Below are 20213 nucleotides of genomic sequence, written 5' to 3'. Positions count from 1 at the left end.
TGTTCACGTGACGTTGTTTTAGGCGCTTCACGTCTTGTAACGAGCCACACATGCGCGGTGCATGCTTCGGTGATATCGCGGGGCACCATAGCGGTGGCGGCAGCAGTGCCGACACCGAGAATCAACTTTTAGAGGATAAAAAAAAAACTGTTAGCCAGTCATTTGATGCCTCGAGATATAGCAGTGTCCCCTTCCCCGCCCCCCCCCCCCCCCTTTTTTTTTTAAGTACGTGCTTACAGCCCGTACCTCGAATGTGTACTTTTACCTATGCTGATGGTCTTTGTTTTGACGTTTCTCATTGATTGTAGCCTATTTTTGACTGCTATAGCCTTGTTTTGTAATATCTAATTCAATTTGTGTTTAAGTAGGCCTCTCTCATTTTGTCCCTTCGGGACATTAAGGTACAATGAATGGAACCAACCCATCACTAGAAAACGCGTGATCTCATTCAGGACAAGCCACGGACATGTTATAGGTAGATTTAGAAGTGACATCCCCAGGAGGCCTTGCGCGCACAGAAAGCGAAAATTATTTTGTGCACCTTCTGTCTTTCTCGGTACTCTTTCCAGGCCTGGCTGATAGTGTTCCCTAACTTAGGGTTGTTTATTTCCAAAAATCTATACTATGCTGCATGCATGGGACTTGCGAGCAAAAAAAGACACACTCCGGCAGCTAGGAATGGCTGTATGGCGGGAGAGCTTTAGTGGCACTGAGGCAGTGTGCCGACGACTGTGGACTAATCTTGCAAAATGTTTTCAAAGAAGGTGAGCTGCAAAAAATAGATTCTCTGAACACTCTCCGGGGGAGCACCATGCACCAAGTGGATTCTATGTGCGTTACTGGAGGCTTTCACGTTAGACCAGATTAAGCGTTGCAGAGAAATACCATGAACGTTTGATAAGGTTTTTTTGTGCTCCGTCAAACAGAGACTACATAATTTCTCTGGGGTACCTTTAGGGACTTCTTATGCTTTCGTGTTTGCTGAGCAATATTACCGTGAAATAGTAATGAAAAAAGAATAATATCGGTGTGATTCTTTCCTCTTTAGTTGAATGAAATTGCAATGGCGAGAACCATAGATAATTAGGGCTCCACCTCGTTGAAGACTTTTTCACAATAGTCCGAAGCGTAGTGCCTAGTTGCGTAAGAGATGATACCCATTGTTGATGCACGAGAACTTACAACAAAGACATGTTTGCAACGTGTGCCGAATAACTTCGCTCTAACACCACCCAGCGGAACGCGTTAGTCGAGCGAATTTCCATGCAAGATAAGCAGCAAGGCATGCTCGCAACGGCCGTAAGCTTATGCCTTCAACGCGACCTCAAATTTCCTACGCCACCACAGGTGCATTGCACACACTGAGTGTTCCCGCCACGCGCATGAGTCATCCATACCGTCGCATGGTCTGAACACTACCAGCTGCCCGAGAGAGGTACTATAGAAGCCTTCATGCCCATACATACAGACGCACGCTGAAGCGCTGTGCGTATTTAACAGTGGTGTTGCATTTTCCCTTTATTTTACTTTAGCGCATGAAATATATTTCCTTACAGCCGCGTTTCACCCGAAAGGCTAAAAGCAACAAATTCTGGATCACGGTGGTGCGCACTTTACGGTATCATCTCACGTCAAGGACATTGAAATGCACTCAGAATTGTCGTTTTCCCGCACTTGAATGTAAAATAAACTTGTCTTGAGCTGTGTTGGGCAGTATAGAATCGCTTTATTATTCCGTTCAACTATAGGCTAAACATGTCGTGTACGGAGTTCACGTATGCTCTTGACCCTTTTAGAAAACTAGGTTCGTCCCTAGAAACGAGAAATGGCTGGCTGCGCGCTCATCCATTTCTTGCCTGGAGACCCGCAACATTGCCTAAGCGGTTGTCGTACTCCCGGGCGCAGCGGTCACACTCCGATAGTGGTGTAATGCGACAAAAAAACCAAGCAAAAGAAACCCGCTGTACTTGCATTTACATTCACGATAAGATACACCAAATTGTCGACATTGATCGAGAAACCTCCACTACAACTTCTGCCGTAGCGTGTGTGCTGCTTTGGGACGTTAAATCCCCAAGTTTTACTGATGTCATTTCCTGCCTCAGGCCAACGGCACGCTGCATACTTTTGTGCACCAGAGAGTAGTCAGGCACTCCAGTGTGACCACTGTCAAAAGAAAAAAATCCTTTTAGAGAACGGTGTTTATTTGAGAGCTCCTTTCCTTTAGAATGTGCTGTATTAGGCAAACTATAAAGAACTTATGAGCAAAACGAGAACAAGGTGAAAGTCGGCGTTCACCTTGTTCTCGTTTTGCTCAACGTCTTGAATTTCCATCTCCCGCCTTCCCCGTGTTTTTTTTTTTATAAAGAACTGAAACACAGGTGCAGAATGTAGACGTCAGTGCAGTGTAGGCAGTGCAGCTCAGTGATTGCATATAGGTCGCAGTCCTAGAAGTTTGAATCCTTCGTCTAAGGTGAACATATATAAAAGGTCTAACCATCAGCTGCTGAATGTGCTGTACGTACATACTTCATGAGTCTACTTCTTCGTTAGTGGACTGGCAGCTGCAGCTAAACGTAGAAAGATAGAAAAAATATGTGCAACACGTGACTGCTCGTGAACGTCATTAACGGTTTATTGTACCTGTGTGTCCTGCTACGTTTTCTTCTTCGCGGTTTCCTTGTGCTACAACCGTGAGATAAAATGCCGAACCACCCCCTCATTTAGGCCAGGGTATTGTTGTAGTGGAACATGTCGCGAAAATTTTGTACAACTACATGGTTTACGAAAAATAATGGTGGCCAGACATAGCTCAGTAGAACTAGAGGACGCTCCCTCGCGTTGGTTAACATTTTTTCCTTTCAAGTGTTTACCCACGTCCGCTTCCGCTCACTCAGACTCCGTGAATTCAATAACGTCTATTAGCTATCCTATGGACATCTACTGCCCGGACATGTCTATTCCGGGGATGTCTTGCATGTGTCCCTCGCGCTTACCACTTCGGGCCCCACTTCTCGTGTCCTGTGGAAATACCGTGAACGTGCACGACGAACGTCATGGGGACAAACAGAGTACATCGTACAGACGTACGATACTATACGTCGATAGTACGTGGATGTAGTGCAATTAATTTTCCGTCCACGGCAAACGCGCATTGGCAATACACCGGGCTAAACGCCCAGAGAAGCAGGGTTACGTATATCGCGTGTAGACGCATGCTTACAGAGTCGTGGACACATGGAAATGCAGTGTGCTTTTTTATATTTCTAAGGCATTTCGTCATGGCGGTAATGGAATATTGGCCTAACAAGTTTTCGATGACCCGCCTTAGCAGTGCGGTGTCTATGACATTGTGCTGCTGAACTGGAAATCATGGAGTCGATGCCGACCGCGGCTGCTTAAGGCATGTATAACCTTCAAATTTATATTAGTTTCGTTTTTAATTTAAACAGCATCAGAAAATACGCAGTGTACTATGTACAAGTCGCGCGCAGACATTATTATTGGCTTGTGATTCGAATGAATAGGAAAATGTTATTTGGCCACCAGGGAACTGAAAGACAAAGCCTCTGGGAGGACAACCGTGTTTATGTCGGTCGAAAAAAAAAGTCCACATACATTATCCTTTGGCCATCATTGATAGGATACTTGAAGTTTAATCTCAGGCGGTTACGCTCTCCAAAACTGTTCGCGGATATTTTGAGAGGATTTCAATATCATACAGACAATATATTATTACTGAAAATTCACGGAGGGTAACGCTTGTGCCCACAAATTTTCTGCCGCACTAGCAACGAGCGCACTCATTAGACCTACACCGACTAATGGTTTGTTTACATCATTTGCGTATAAATGTTTGAAGGTGACCGTTTCATCACAAGAGATCCCGTAAACAAGTGACGAACGTTATTTTGTTTTTTCTACAACCTACTGCAAAACTATAAGGCCTCTATGTCCTAAGACAAGAGTGCGGTAAAAACAAATGTACCCTAGGTCGGCACATTCGTGAAAGACTTGGAAGAAAATAAGTAATCGGATGACTTTACACCAAAAAGCAATATTTATGAAGAAACATCACGATCTGGGGCGGCAGAGTGATTTGCAAAGAACCGAAATGAATATCTAACACAGTTATCCAGGTTTATTTAAGAGGCGGGAAGTATGTACCTAAGTTTATAGTTGTTCCTTCTAATGCGCGCATCGTACAGCAATGCTCGCAACAATTGGGCAAGACGTAAAGAGCTCAGACGGATGAATATGCGACTTATTTCCTCTAAAGCTATCGCAGAAGTTTTTTTGCCTTCACCCAGTCATCGCTAACGACAGTCACCGAAGCGGTGACTTGCTGTGCCGCAACGCCTTCAGCTCTGCCGTGGTAAACAGTTGCCATGGAGGCAACCTGACCCAAGTAATGGAAGCGTCACCACGTTATCAAACATGGCCGCTTCCAGAGAGGGCAGCGAAATCGTCTATATATTTTTAATGTGCGGTATTGTTTGCCTACTCTAGACACCTTGAGTCTTATCTTGCCGCTAACACCGATACATTGACCGAAGTTGTCTATCAGCTTGGTGTGCTAGGTATGTGCTCGTGGTTGTGGTCATTTTTTTGCGTGGATATATGCCACCTTCCCGATTTTTCAGTCGTTAGGGAGGCTTGATGAATCGAGCGACTGCTGGAACAGTTTTGTTAGTATAATTGAACTATAAGCGCTGGTACTTTTTAGGAATTTACAACTAATTTCATCACACCGCGGAGATGAATCGTGCTTTAAAGACTCGATTAATTTAGCCAATGCCAGGAGCATCAATAGTTACTGGTGACATAATGGAAAATCTGTGATGCGGGATATCTGGAAGATCAGCTGTCGTGCTTGAGGAAAAGCTTTCAGTGAATGTTCTATTCAATTTGGTAGCACAAAGATTATTTGGGATTATGTTGCCGGAGGTATCTTGCAATGTAATTAAAGGGTCGTATGCACAGTGTATAATTCGCCAGAACTATTTACCATTTGTTTTCAAAATAGATGGTAAAGTAGAAGACAAGAAGTTCTTTTTTGCAAATTTCAGGGTTTTTACGTATGTGTCGGAAGCAGTCTTGTAAGTCGACCACCGCTCAATAGAAGGTGAAAGTTTGGCAAGACGGAAAAAAAAACTTTTCTTTTAGTTAGATAGCCGCCTGATGTATGAATTGTACCAGGGTGCTTGAGGGTTAGAGGTGACGACGCGCTTAGGAATATATGTGTCTAATAGTTGGTGTACCTTCGTTTTGAACAGTAGCCAATTTTCTTCAACAGAGCGGGTATCGAAATTAACAAGAAAATGATCAATAAACGCAGATGGTACATTATTATTAGCGGCAAACTTAGCCCGTTTGTAATCTAGAATGGTTTTCTTATTTTATTCGTTTTAGGACGTGGCGTATTAATAACGAAATTGAGCAGAAGATGATCACTGATACCTGGCAGATATGTTAGATCTGTAGCTAGCTCTGGATTTGTGGTTATTTGTGGTTGAAAAGTGTAGTATAGTAGTAGTTGAGGCTCAAGTGCTAATGAGTCGAATCGAACCGGGCCGATCTAGGTTGGGCTGGGCCCGGGATGGGTACGGGCCAGGCTTAAAGTTACCGGGCCGAGCTTGGCTGGTCCAGCGCATTGCGCGTTAGGGCCCAGGCGGGGCCCAAGCCGGAAAACGCAGCACTGGGGCTGCGCAGAGGCTTCACAGTGATTTCTCAGGCACCTCCAAATTGTTTCTCCTGTCTCATTTCAGTTACAGGTTAGAAAGGACAGGAAAATGTGCTGAATAATGATTTATTTATTTATTTATTTATATATATATATATTTATTTATTTATTTAGTTATTTATTTATTTGTTTATTTATTTATTTATTTATTTATTTATTTATACATACTGCGGCGCAATTTGCGCTATAGCAGGAGTGAGTTAAGAAAAGGTACAGAAAATGCATTGGAGTATACAGCGGTAAACACAAGTGAACACTTTTACAAAAGAGCACTGGTGTAAGAAAAATACACAAGAAGTTATAAAAATGCTGCCAGGCATGGGTGAGCACAATTATGCATTTGGGATGGCGGTTGCAAAAACTTGGGATGAGCATGAACGAATGGACCCAGGTAATGAATTCCAGTCTTCGATTGAGCGGGGAAAAAAAGCTGAATTTGTACATGTTAGTAGGTGCGTAGTAGGGTATCAAGTTTAGGTCATGATGTCTTCTCGTTGATGATCCCGGCACGAAGTTAATGTAATTATCATTTGAGAGCCTAACTAAAGAATTGACAATGCAATGCAAGAATTTTAATGATCCGACACGGTGACGAGAAGAGAGCGTGTTTAGGTTCAAGGAAGAAAGTGTTGAAGAGGGCGAAAAGTCGCGATCGTAACGATGACATATAAATCGCACAGCTTTTTTCTGTATAGCTTCTAGCTTATTAATCTCTAACTGCTTATGCGGGCTCCAAACTACAGATGCATAATCAAGAACAGGGCGGATTTGAGATTTATACATTAGTAACTTTGTGTCTTTAGGAGATCGGGTTAGCGTTCGCCTCAAGTAACCTAATTTTTTTAGTGCTTTACTGCATATGTAATCAATGTGTTTGGACCATGACATGTTATGCGTAAAAATGACACCAAGATACTTATACTCAGAAACCTTACCTATAGCATGGCCATTGAACGAGTAACTGAAAAGGGAGGGGGAAGATTTGTTGCAGAAAGACATCAGAACGATTTTATTGAGATTAATGTCCATTTGCCAAGTGTTACACCAATCGCAAAACCTAGAAAACGACTCTTGAAGGCGATAATGATCATTAGAAGATTTTGTGGTACACGACGACGGCGCCTCCATACGTGTGGTCTCCCGTTACCATTTTGGAGTCAGCTGCCTTCTATCAGCTGGATATATCCTTTGCATAAAGGTTTCATGATGATATCACTCTGTGTTTTTGTTGCACTGACATAAGTGTGGCTGGAATTCATTGGCATCAGTCACCACCAGGTATCTGCTCTAAGCATTGAATGACGTGCCTACTTTCACTACTCTCTCTTTATCTCACTAGAACCCATTGCTGAACAAGAGTTGCTGAACAGTACATAACAATAGCGCGTTTGTACTGCCAAACATTCTGCCAATTAAGTTTTTCCAATGGCACGCCACCTATTTTTATTCCACCTCTCGTTGCGAGCTCCTCTAAATGCTTATGCAATAATAGAAGTTTGAGCTCCACAGCTTGGTACTCGTTACGCACCGATCATGCAATCTTCTTTTCAAATGTATCGGTAAGCTACCATTTTTCGCTTGAGAAAGACAGAATTCCACAGGAAGAAGACTTGGAGCAATGAACAACGGTAGAACGAAGAAAGTAGCAGGAGACAATGTTTCTGCTAGGGAAGTTGTGCTCGCCAAGGCTTCAATGAAGACAAGTCCCTTTCTCAAAACGTTGTCTTCAGTGGCATTCCTTGTTATACCACTGTTCATTGTATGTGACCTGATAATGCTAGTTACCTTTCCAGATTACTTGACATTACATCGCTCTTTAGGAAATTAATCCTTCCACCTAGCCTTAGAGATTGCCGGAGCAAATCTTATATTTTATTATTTTTCTTCTTGACATTTTGTTGTAAGTCATCTTAATGTTACTGAGCAGGATTATCTAAACTGAGAACCGCAGGTTCTTGTTCATCCATGCCACTAACTTTTCCCAATACAGCACCTTAAATACTTGCATGGTTACCGTAAATAATATCGCAGGGGCTGTACCTTGGAGCCTCACGGCCTTTTTTGTCAGCATGTTTTCGCTATTCTTGAAAGGAGTTATGGAAACTGCTGAACCTGCGCAGATAAAGGAACAGCCTGAGATCTTCACGCGCGCTTTCTGCAAGTGTTGACCATGCAAAGCCTCCATAATTGCTGTTTTTTCTACAGAGGCAAACGCCTTTGACTAATATGTAAAATCCTTATAGAGAAACCTATATTTCGGATGCTTTTCAGTGACCAGGTGGTTGAGTTGGAGGCTAGTTATTTAATCATCCTTCTTTTCTAAGCCAGTCCCTCTGTTCAGTCTTGGCTGAGTTAAAATAAGTGTCGCCTGAACTGAAATTTTGTCAACGTCTACAATGTACGATATCAAAACCAAGCTACGGGCCTGTGATTCTTCAGTGCTTTACATGTCCTCTCTTGTGGATGAAATAGATGAATTCTATACTGAACTTTACATTTCTTAGATTATGTGTAGTTGCAGACGCGGTCATGATAAAGCGTAGTAGCGTAGAAGAAACAGAAGTCCCGTGTGTAGCTAGCTGAATGATATCATAAGAGCACTGCAACAACTGTTAAGATAGAAACGGCAGGATAAAGAACAACAGCTGAATATGCAATATATGGGGGTGTAGGGATTTTGTAATTTAAATGCTTGCTGCCTTTCGTTCGCAATCCGTTACGTGAAACCTTCCTGGGAAACAGCAGAATTGCGATATAGTTCTGCGTGATCCCACTAAATCATGGAATGATTTCCCCGTCTTCGGCACAGTTCAAACCATGGAACCTTACAAAGGCAGACTGTGCAAACCAGACGTAATACATTGATCATTCTGAAGCGTCGTGTCAGGTGTGCAATGCTGAGGCTACGTCACTACCTCGGTTATATGAACAACGATCCGTTCAGTGTGTCATACTACCTATCCAGAGCATAGAAAGCGGGCTGCCTACTATAGAATGTAATGGTACATCACGGTCGTGGATTGCCCACATTAAGTAATGACAATAGAAAGAAAAAAAAAAGCTTTTGCAGCACTCTTTTTACACCAGTTCGGCAGCAGAACAGGTGCCAAGCTGGAAAAACACAACGAGGGTACCCTGCAGTGCGCAACCATAGCAACTGGTTGCACAACGTCACGTGGCGCTTATGTAAAAAAAAAACAAAGAATGCAACACATATTCGAAAGAATCTGCGTAGCCTTCGCCGACCCAAGCTTCCTGTCGCCAGAATTTAGACATATGCGTAGCACACATCCGCTGTGAGAGAAAAGCACGCCATGAAAGCATATGCGCAAGTTCGCCGAATACGTCATTCGTTTCCAGCGAAGTGCGTAATTTGTCTCCCCGTAGGCCCTGCTTTTATTTGATGCGCTGTAAAAGGCAGGTGAATTCTCGACATATGTTGTCTCTTCAAAAAGAACGCAAAAATGACGATTAATTCGTGCGCCCCCCCCCCCCCCCCCCCCTTGTTTCATAGATGGGTTTTTCAATACAGGTGTAGAATCTGTCTTGAGGCAAAAATCGCTGTAGATGCGCGGCAAACATACCACCCTAGGCAAACATACCACCCTATAGCTGGCGCCATAGCCCACGCCGTTCGTAGCTTGGCAGATGTCAGTATCACTCTCGGGTAATCCCCGTTCCTGGGCTGAAACAGAAGTGGTGGATTCCCGCTGTCGAAATCGGAGCCGCACGCTTTCTACGGTTCACAGGGCCTTCAGCGAAGCATGAATAAATATCCCTTGTTCGCTCTTCCTGGAATTGGGGAGTTTTTATCCTCGTGGATACCAACTTCTTCGGGATTCGCCGCCGATATCTGGACTGATATTTATTATACCGGAGCTTGCAGGACTTGAAGTTCAAAATGAACCTCGTGGTGTATACATCACGCTTCAAGTACGAGTATGCAAGAGAGAAGTTAACTGCGATTTCTGCCCTTTCTTCTGATCCTGTACCACAGATGTCACCGCCCCGTGGAAAACAGATTAGTTATCATCTATACTTCAAGTTCCCCTGTGCAAAAAATATATATGAGAAATGGGGGGATTATACCGTCTGCGGCATACAGTGGTACGTTACTTCTCGAAACAGTGTCGAATTTCGGTGACAATTTAGTAGCTCATTGGATCGTCATAACGCATCACAAGCTTTTTTATGACTCCGGTCCACGCTGTTATGCCAAAGTTAACAAGCCTCGAAGTATTTTAATTTGCCCAAGTAATTGAACTTCTCTAATACAATCTTTTGTGTATACAGATGTTTCTTTGCGGCAAAATATAACTTTCATATTCGTTAGGCATTCACGTTCTGATAAACTAAGATCTTACACTAGCGAATTATTCACCAAGGGTATTAGTTCGCCTCCATGCTTTTCAATTAGTACAAGCGCAGAACCATCTATATGTGCTTTTAGGCTGTACTGTTTAGTAACACAAAAGCGAGTTTTAGCTCGTGCGTAAATGTTTTACCGTTAACGGAATAGCAGCTTCCCTCAGCTTTGGACGAAAGTGCAAATGCTAGTAGCGCCGTCTTGTGATGCTTTGTCCAGTCACAATGTTAAAGAAATTATTTTGTTACGTGGGCGTTCTCACAGAAAAAAAAAAATAAAGAAAAGAGGGCTGCATATCAACGCCCACGTCGCAGTCGACTTTTTACACCAGCAGCTAACTACGATAAGGTTGGTCACTGCTCTGTGTCCTCTACATTTCAACTCTGCACCGCGAGATGACACCGTCAATGCAGTCGCAGCCCACAAACGTCTCTCGTAATTGGATATTCTGTAAACGAAAATACATCTGCGTGCGGACAAGCTAACGCTGTGTCGTAACTAAAATTGATATGACTTTATATTCAGCCCTTACAAACAACAGACCCACTTGGACATCATTATTACCCGCGAGAAAATGCGAATTTAATTCGGGGACGAACTTTCAGATTACGTAACATAATCAAAATGAAAACCTGAACAAGCCATAACGTTTTCACTTTCGACGCACTGAACGTGGTATGTAAGTGCCAGAAATGCTTTCTGTGTTTTTCTTTGCCAATATTATCCTGGCATTTTTTATGTTAGGGACGTAACATGAGCGTTTCAGTATATGGTTTGGCCTGAAGCACTGTGGGGAAATATTTTCTCGTCTGGAATGAAGCTGTGTGCCTTCTGCTCATTCTGAGAGCTGGCAAGCAGGGACTCGTCACCACAGATGTTTTGAGAGTATTGCATAATACAGACCAGTAGATCTGGGTATCCTAAGCGCACCTGCTGCTAAGAGAACGAGCTGACGCTATGCTCCCCATAAAGGCCGCTTAATGCTTCCCTGCAAGTATAGGTTGATCTGGGAAGTGCAGATTCTGAACTGGCGTTGTTTCTTACCCACTTATTTTTCAGGTGGAGTCACTAAAGGTAAAAAAAAAAGTTTCTTTATGTCTAAAAAACAGAGTGCTGTAACATTTATGTAAGTCTTCATACAATTTCCTTCAATTTTTCGTCTTCGAAGCTCTGCTCATGTTTATTTTTCGCATTTTGTTTGTATATATAGTCACGGGGAATTTGTATGAACTGAACGCTATGTTCCTGTATCCGATACTGAAGAAATATTGCACGGTGTGTGCAAACCTGCAGCACCATTTTGTGAAAAGAGGAATGGGCACAGTCGCTGCTCTCTTCACAACAGAAACGATAGGCCGCTTCAGTTGCTTAACTCGTGAAACTGGTTGACACTTACAAAGAAAAATAGCTCACGGTTCCCACTCACGTCCATAGGTTCCTCAATATGCAACTTTCACCCGTTGGCGCCGGATCCCATAGAAGTTAGAGACCAGAATGCCGGGAGGTCAACCAAGCTTGTGCATGAAAGCTGCGAAGTGCATGCCGCTTTTGAATAGCGCCATTTCTGTGGCACGTGCGCTTAATTTTGTGTTGATAGTACAGCGAGAAAATCACATTGACACTAGGTTCGTATTTCTTAACTTTGTAGCTTAAAGAATCGCCGTGCCAAAAGTACCTGTATGCAAATTGTGAAACCTAGTGTGCATCCAGTTTTTAATACTACCAAATGCTTCTGCTGCTACAATTTGAAGGAACACACCGCGTTCTCTCGGGTTGCACTATTTATGGAGTTTGTCTCTCTTATGTGCTTGCATTCATAAGGATTTTTAGGCCCGAAAAACTACAGAAGTTGCATTTTTGCTTGCATACACTGCGGCGCGTTGTCGAGCGTATACCGTGGAACGGTGCGCTGCGGTGCGACGCGTCTCTCTTCTCGTCCTTCCATTTTTACAAGTAGTCCCGTTTCAGTCGGAAAGTGAACAATGCCAACGACAAGGGACAGTGACAGATAAAAACTCGCCCAGCTACCAATTCTCCTGCCGCTTCAACCGTCTTTGTACTGTTACTTTCTACTCCCTATACCACCGAACGTATGACAAAACTATCTTTAGCACCACTTTACACCCACAAGATCAGTGGCTTTTTGCGGCATTGTCATTTGGCTCTGCTTATATGCCTACTTTTTTTTCGTTTTACTACTTCAACTGTACTTCGGTTTCATGTAATTTGTTATTTCGATTCAGATGTGATAATTTATTTTATAGTTGCTGTCCAGCCATTTGAAACAGCGCCGCAACGGGTGCTGCCCGAAGTATCAGCTAAAACCTTTCAGCTTTAGATATGTGCACTGAATAAACGTTAGCCAACTGACGGCTGAACATTATTCTTGTGTTTTCAGAGTGGCAATAATAAATATATGACGATGATGACGTCCCGCGGACTTCTCCCAGTGTTCCTCTTGTTTCTACAAGCTCATACAACCATGGGTGAGGAAAAACAGTTTTATTTCCTTCTGATTAAAGCAGTATACAGCATGCGATATAAGTAAATTACTAGCGTAATTGTTTGAGGAAGAGCTCCGAATTGTTGCTCAAGATTTTTTATCGTTGTTTTGTCGCACTTCTGTGACAGAGGCTTTTCGTTTATTTTTGTTCCAATAAGCATGTAATTTAAGCATTGAGGAAGCTAGCCATATCAAACAGACGTTTTGGTTTCGTAATAGAGGAATGTATAGGTCGGTTCATGTCTTAAATGTCGTTAGGCACTTTAACGCTGAATAGAATGCTTCTAGTCAGCCTTAACTTGTTTCATTGATGCCGTAAACTGGTTAGTACGTGTAGTCAAGAAACGGCCATAGGGAGCGCTAGCCACTATTTGTGGCCACTAGCACTGCTAGCGTAGTCAACCACTCAGCAAAGCCAAATATCTTAATATATGATCGCAAATCACTTTTATCTGATTTTGTTCTCACGAACTAAAATAACGTTTTGTGAATATGGGCCCTCTTATTTTCTTACTCTTCCAAGCGTTTCGTAGGGGATCCTGTCACAGCTTTGAAAGGATACACAGCCAGCTTAACCTGAGAACGAAAAACATAAAGAATGATAACAGTTGTGAAAATTTGGGAATCTGTTATGCTTAATCTACGTCAACAGTAAAACAATAAGTACTTCCAGCCCCTACAGTTATGTGCGAATGAATATTTTTTGTCCCTCAGTGGTAGCTGATTGAGTAGATATACCTGGTACAGCTGAGCACGGGGTCACAACGTTTTGTCCAGCTGCGCAGTGGCATTGTATTGTGCGCTAAAAATGGCACTCACGAGGTTGTTAAGATTCAGCTGCACTTTAAATATGCCAGAGAAGTGGAACTCCATACCGAGTCCTACACAGCTGCATCGTTTATAAACCTTGTCTTGATATGACACCAATCAATCAATCATATCAATCAATCAATCAATCAATCAATCAATCAATCAATCAATCAATCAATCAATCAATCAATCAATCAATCAATCAATCAATCAATCAATCAATCCCACTTTACTGTGAAGCACCATGAGTGCTCGCGTTGTTTCAGTTGTTTGCCTGTGCTTTTTTTCCTGTATATCTTGAATCACTTACATCTCGCCCAGCACTCTATTTTTGAATGACGCACTTCTTTGTGATATGAAGTACTAGTTACGTTTGCCTTTTACCGTTCCTGCTCTCAATGTTATCGCATATAGCTTGTAACATAAGACGCGATCTCGATGCTACATTGCGGCGCCGTCATCGGTTCCTTCTCGGTCTGTGCCAAACGTGTATTGAAACCTCTTGCACCTGTTCCGTGTAGCTTGTTTCACCAGAACTTGCCAAAGTCAACTCTCCAGCATGGAGACACTCATGTCGCTTTCCTTCCAAGAGGCCTATACACTGCAAAAGTTTGCGAACGTCATATTCGTTGCCAATATATAAAACGCCTAGACAATTAATGTAAACAAAACAGTAAATAAACAATAAACGGGCAAGTAAAATATAAGTCAATCAAGCTAGTTGCTTTCTGTTCCCGCCAGGAATTAGTACCTCACATGGGCGAGAAAACACCAGGCGTTATTAGTTCCAATCGTGCTGCCCTGCATAAGCCTTTGGCCAAATCATATTTACCAGTGTCTCCAATAAGGCTAAAAAGAAGCGGACTGGTGTCGGAAAGTTCCATTCGAAAAGTGCAAAGCCACTGATAACTGCGAAGTGCACTGCTTTAGAAGAACGTCAGGGTACGCCGACTTTCACTGACTTGGTAGATTCAGCCAAGCTATGGTTGAAAATCACGTGCCGGAGCGTTTTTGTTAGTCCTCTGGAATTCTGCTCGGAGGTAAGATGTTAGAGGCGCTACTTGGCCTTTAACAAAAGGTGCGGAACACAAGGAGGGAATACAAGGTAGGCCTAATAATTGCATTTTAAGGCAAGCCAGTTCTGCGGAAGCGTGCAAGATGGAGAAAGGCAGGTTCATGATTAGAAAAGATTATCATTTAGCTGACCGTACCGAGAAAAAAAGAACTCATACAGGTTTCTCAGAAAAAAGAAAACTTCGCAGAGAAAGAACAATTAGTGCTGTTCCGGGGTCGAATACGGGACCAACACTTTTACGAGGTGGTGGCTTGGTCTTCTGAGCTAAGCAGAAGGTTAGCAGGTTACAGAGCGAGGCCCAGGAGGTTTGATTTTCAACTGTAAGGCTTTCTTTCTGACAAAACGTATCGGTTTCTTTTGTAGCTTTGTGTACAGTCAGGTGCACGACAATTTTTCCTTACCAGTCGTACTTTAAAGTTCCCATTCAGTTCATGATAAGCTGTAGACTTGGATATATAGCTGCTGCTGCGCCTGGAATGAATGATGGTGCCGTATAAGCATGGTTTGGATTTATCACAATGCGCTCTCAGCGTCACTAGACTTGATTCGGGCGTGCATATCCTGCACAAAGATAGCCACGGCTCAGCTAATTTGAGATGTCAGTGATGCTCTGCGGCTGATCGACAGAATGTGTCCTCGACAATGCAGCTGTCGCCATCATCGTCTAAAGACGCACGAAGGCTGACTTCTCCAATTTACGTTGCAGTAGGTTTATTATTGGCTGTGCAAGCGAAATTTTCTTAGCCTGCCCAGCCTCATAGCAATATAGCAATATCTCATAAAGATCTGAGATCGCTCGTGTTGATATTTAAGTTGAACAATAATAAACTGGCTAAAACAAGCAAAGTGTGAGCCTGACTCGGTCCTTAAATACATAATTCAAATATTATATACAAGCTTAATGAAGAAGGAAAAGAAAGCTTATTATTCGATGACTCTAGTCCGAGTCGCCGCCGTTTCGGAACGCGGCGCACTTCAGTGGTGCATTGGCGGTGGCTCAAGAACAATAAAAATTCATTCTTGGCACACACATACGTGACAACAGTACCAGGTTAACACGAACACCTAAATGCCCTCCAGCATTTCCATGTGCATACTATACCTGATGATGGAGTATTCATAGAGACCCCAAATTTTTCAAGGGGACCGCTTCAAAACTTGTAAAGGTGCTCCAGCGGCTACCGCGCTGTCCAGCACCTATTTACACCACGGAACGTTCAACGTTTGGTAATTATTTACGGGTTTTGTCATTTCACAACAACCTCGCAAGGGCTCTCGTAGTACGCAAGTAATTGTTAATGTGTGTTTACTTCCTGGAAACTTTTCCCTCAAGGCTTCTTGCGTGGCGGGGGCGACGATTAAAGAGATGCCCGTTGCTGGATTGTTCCAAAAGTTCTGTACAGCCGACTCTGCCAAGTGCGCATGCAAGGTGGGCCGTGTGCTCACTCTGTCAGGTGAACCCGGACCGAAGCATATATTACTAGATGTCGCTTTAGTTGCTCTCCGCATCCGAGGCATCGACGAGATCGCTACGCGTAATGCGTGTGGTGACTTAAAGCGCGTTTGATGAGATTGCAAAGACTAAGCGTCCTCAACAGTTATTCCAAAATGTCATTTCAACTTACGCAACAATTCCTTTCAGCTGCAACACGTACTTGAACGTTGATGTAGCGTTGATAGCGCTTCGCTCACAAGAAAGGTACTTCTTGTTTAGCTCGGTTTGCTTACACTACTGTCACCGAGACTCCGGTTACCTATTACATGCGTACATGTGTATGCTTTGTGCGTGTGAACTATCTATACATAAATGGATCACTTCACCTATCACCCTCGTCATCTCGAATCACTATCCTGAGAATTACACGGTCAAGAAAACATCTGCAACATTCACACAGAATGTCTATATGTTTCCCTTGCCAGCTGATGTCAAATAGAAAAAAAAAAAAAAACGAGGGCTATCCTACATGTCTTTTTCTTTTGTTTCCACGCAGGCGCCGTGGTTTTGCTGCCGGGAGTAGTGCCATTCATGCCAAAGCCTCCTTCTAGTGGCATACCTTCAGCAGGCGGTAATGTCGCCCAGAACCCTCCTCCAGGTATGCCTAGAAATACCACGCTGCTCTGCTTGCACAAGTTAGTTTCAATATTGCGGTTATAATCAATTAGTAAATCAAGAACTAACGACTGCTATGGGGTTTAGTACCATAGCCAGAAATTACGCATGGTGTATCAGTGTCTGATGTTTTCTTTTTAAGTTGGAAAAAGGCATTGCAGCAGTGCTTAAGCCAAGGAAATCTGGTTGAATCTCGTTAACGAATTTAGAGAGGTCCAAAGTAATGTGGTATGGTTGGTACTTGAGAGGATTATTCTTCTCATATTCTATTCATGGCTTACCATCTGTTACTTTAAGTGGTCACTTCCATCGACAGAAAGAGTTTCAAATGTACCGCCTGCTGCAATAGTTACGTCAGTTTTGATATTCATTTTCGAACAACATTACGAAGAGTTGTTATGAGCGGAAGTAAGAACGTAAATACTGATAAGCGTATCGACGCAAAATAAGCGCACAGGAAGGCACACACGAACAGCCTAGAAAGACACAGGGCAGGCGCTAGTCCTGTGCCTGTCTTCTGTCTGTCCTGTGTCCTGCGCCTGTCCTGTGTCTTAATTTCTCGGCTGTTCGTGCGTGTCTTCCTGTGCGCTTATTTTCCATTGATCTGCAATGCACCATCTAGCCCGTCTGCAGTGTTAACTAATTAGCGTTGCAATCAATAGACCGTCAATGTCACAAATGGCCAATTTTCCGCAGCAGCTCCATTGGGATACCTTACCTGAAATGAAAATTTGATGCGATATTTCGCACTAGAAAGGTAGAAATTCTGGCGGTATTTTTGGTTTTTATTTCTGCCTGCTACCAACTACCTTCCGCTGCTTGCCAGCATGGCACCAACGCCAGAGCACGATGTAACAACTTTGCGGCGTTAAGTGCGTGATGTGACAAATATTGTGCGTTTCGATGGTTCTTAGCTCCTTCATATGAAATTTGACTTGCTGTTGCTGCTCATTGCCAGATAAAACGAAATCATACCCAAAACAGTGACCTATGATTCATGTCACTAAGCTTCTCAAATGGGCGCGAGTAAGAACTCCGTGTTCCCTCGAATTTAGTACAATGTGGTTTCTAAAATGAAGAAGATTTCGGGAACATGCCTGTGGCTGTGCATTTCCCGCAGTATTGATTGATTGATTGATTGATTGATTGATTGATTGATTGATTGATTGATTGATTGATTGATTGATTGATTGATTGAGTGATCGATTGATCAATTCATTGAGTGGCGGATTGTTTGAAATACTGGGCGAGTTTGTATGCGTTAAAACTTTCGGAGCGCAGAAGGAAACGTAGGTACAAGGAAAAGTGACAACGGAAGCCCTACTAACAACGCAAAGCTTAACCACCTAAGAAAGTAGGTGTATAAAAAAAAGAAAACAACAAAAATAACAAATGTGAGCGTGCGTTTGCACGGACCTGCGTATACTTCGTGATTCAGCTTTCTTTCTCCTTGGTAAGTATGAATCAGAAAAAGTAAGTTCTTTGATCTTCACGAGAGTGTGGTGGCTTAGCCATATACATTCACGTGTAATAAAATACGCCAGTGACGATTTCCCGGGAGGCTTTATAAAATGACGAAAAATACATTTTGCAAAGTTCAGAGATTCTGCATCCTTGGCAACGGGCGGACAGATTTGCCTCGAGTGTATCCCACAATCGATTTTTTTTTTCGCTGAGCTTGCCCTGTGGCATAAACGTGTATTTCAATTATATAAAATCGTGGATGACGTTCTCAAGTGGAAACTGCAGTACTGGCTTAGAGTACGCGTTGTCTAGGAGGCGACGTCTATAGCAGTCGCTCTGCTGCGATCGTAGCCTAGCAGTTCTTATTATCCTCTTACATCACATTATCCTCTTACATTATATTATCCTCTACATTATATAACGAGGGTCTCGAATCCAGCCACATTGATGCCTTCAGATAGCATGTGTGGGTTTATTGTCCCTCACCTTGTTTCCTTCACCCAAAAAAGATCACGTACTCGTGACGCCTGTGGTAGAAAGGATGTTCCATATCCGCCGCCTAGGTTTGTGAGAGGTGGTGCTGGCTAACACTCGCAAGGTATGTTCTAGCAGTAAAACAGCAATTGTGGTCTCATTCTTTCCATTTATTAATACGTGCATGACGCAGCGCGCTAGGAAATGTAGGGACAAAATTTCTTCATTGATGCAAACGTCCGCGGGAATCCCATTTGCTTTGGTTTCTTTTTCGTTCTAACTTGCAGTGGTCCTGACTGATGGCAGTGGAAAAAACAAAGTAGTTGGCAGTGCAAATCCTCTTACCGGTGTGGTTTCTTTGGACGCCGATAAGCTCAAAGATGGCCTCGGTGAGGCAACAGCTCAGGATCCGCCATCGTCACAGCCACCAGCACCACCATCCCCAGGGGATGATGAAGATAATACACCAGAAGGGGAGGCAGATAATCCATCAAATGAGCAGGAAGATGACCCAGTAGAGGAGAATGAAGATGAACAAGTAGAGGATGACGCAGAGGAGTCAGCAGAGGAGGCGGAACCAGAGGAGCCAGCTGAAGCAGCGGAAGAAGGGGCAGAGGAGCCCGCCGACAGAAGCGATCAGGCTGCCTGACTCGTATTTTTATGGGACCTCGGCTGCAATGACAAGATCCAGTTCAGCTATGTCACTGATGTCGTACTTTAGTGTGTACATAAAGACCAACTGCCCCATTTATCTGCCTACCTAAATGTACGCGACAAAGTGCAGAAGGGTAAGAACATGCGTTAGAAGGGACCAGGACATGGTTGTAGAACTATTCATAGATGAGAAAGGGTTCGAAGAAAGGGTTCGATATGGTTATTTACAGGTAAAAAACCTGCGCTACCGACTCACATTAATACTGAAAATATCAATTTTCGAACAGTGCCTTCAAGCCGCTCCCACAATAGAGGTTCGTACAAATACTAGAAGGAACTGTAGCACTCGTGTCTGTGACAGCTGTAAGCAGGGCTGTTCAGCCAGTATGGCAAAGGATGCTTAGTACGTGTTTTTCACGAAACTTCGTCCTTCTAGCTTCACACGGCTTCGTGATTTTGCAAGCAACTGATCATTTTCAACAAAGTACTGCCTTATAAATTAATAGACATCATTAAATTGTCCGCTAGCACTATTTGGACAACATAGCCTCGAGCACAGAATCCCGATATTGAAACCATTACGCCACGGATGCATGGGTAAACAGACACTGCAATTAACAGTGATTGTGCGAGTTCACAGAGACTTAATGCCTTCTGCATTAAAAACAATAATATAGATTGCTGTGAAAATTAGGGCAATCAAGGCGGATAAAGCCCAATACACGAAGCCACAATGACGTCTTAAGTCAGAAGCACGAAGATCACATGAATTTATTTCCTAGACCAGGAGGCTAATTCATGAAGGCTAATTCCATGAGGACTGAACGAGCGTAGCTCCAGAGTTCCTTCTAGTAACTATTGTACGAAACTCTGTGCCTCCCACCAAGAGTGACTGCCATTTTGGCATGCCTTTTGTAACGTCAGTAAGTTCGGGGCTAACCTTCGGTCACCTGTTCTGAAGAAGCCCGAAAGCGCACCGGACGTCTTGCAACGCAAGTTTTGGTACCCACTGCC

General features: G+C 43.2%; 1 protein-coding gene across 1 annotated transcript; it reads left to right on the top strand.

Annotated features, from left to right (window-relative positions):
- Window positions 1-12517: 12517 nt before the first annotated feature.
- Window positions 12518-19290, top strand: LOC126540267 (uncharacterized). Its single transcript, XM_050187070.2, has 3 exons — window positions 12518-12595; window positions 16489-16590; window positions 18833-19290. Exons 1-3 carry the CDS (start codon window positions 12526-12528, stop codon window positions 19192-19194), a joined length of 534 nt encoding a protein of 177 aa, XP_050043027.1. The 5' UTR covers window positions 12518-12525; the 3' UTR covers window positions 19195-19290.
- Window positions 19291-20213: the final 923 nt, after the last annotated feature.

This window comes from Dermacentor andersoni, chromosome 3, assembly GCF_023375885.2.
Source record: "Dermacentor andersoni chromosome 3, qqDerAnde1_hic_scaffold, whole genome shotgun sequence".
Classification (NCBI taxonomy): domain Eukaryota; kingdom Metazoa; phylum Arthropoda; class Arachnida; order Ixodida; family Ixodidae; genus Dermacentor; species Dermacentor andersoni.
Note: the sequence above shows the minus strand (reverse complement) of the source record. Positions and strands in the feature narration are given on the sequence as shown.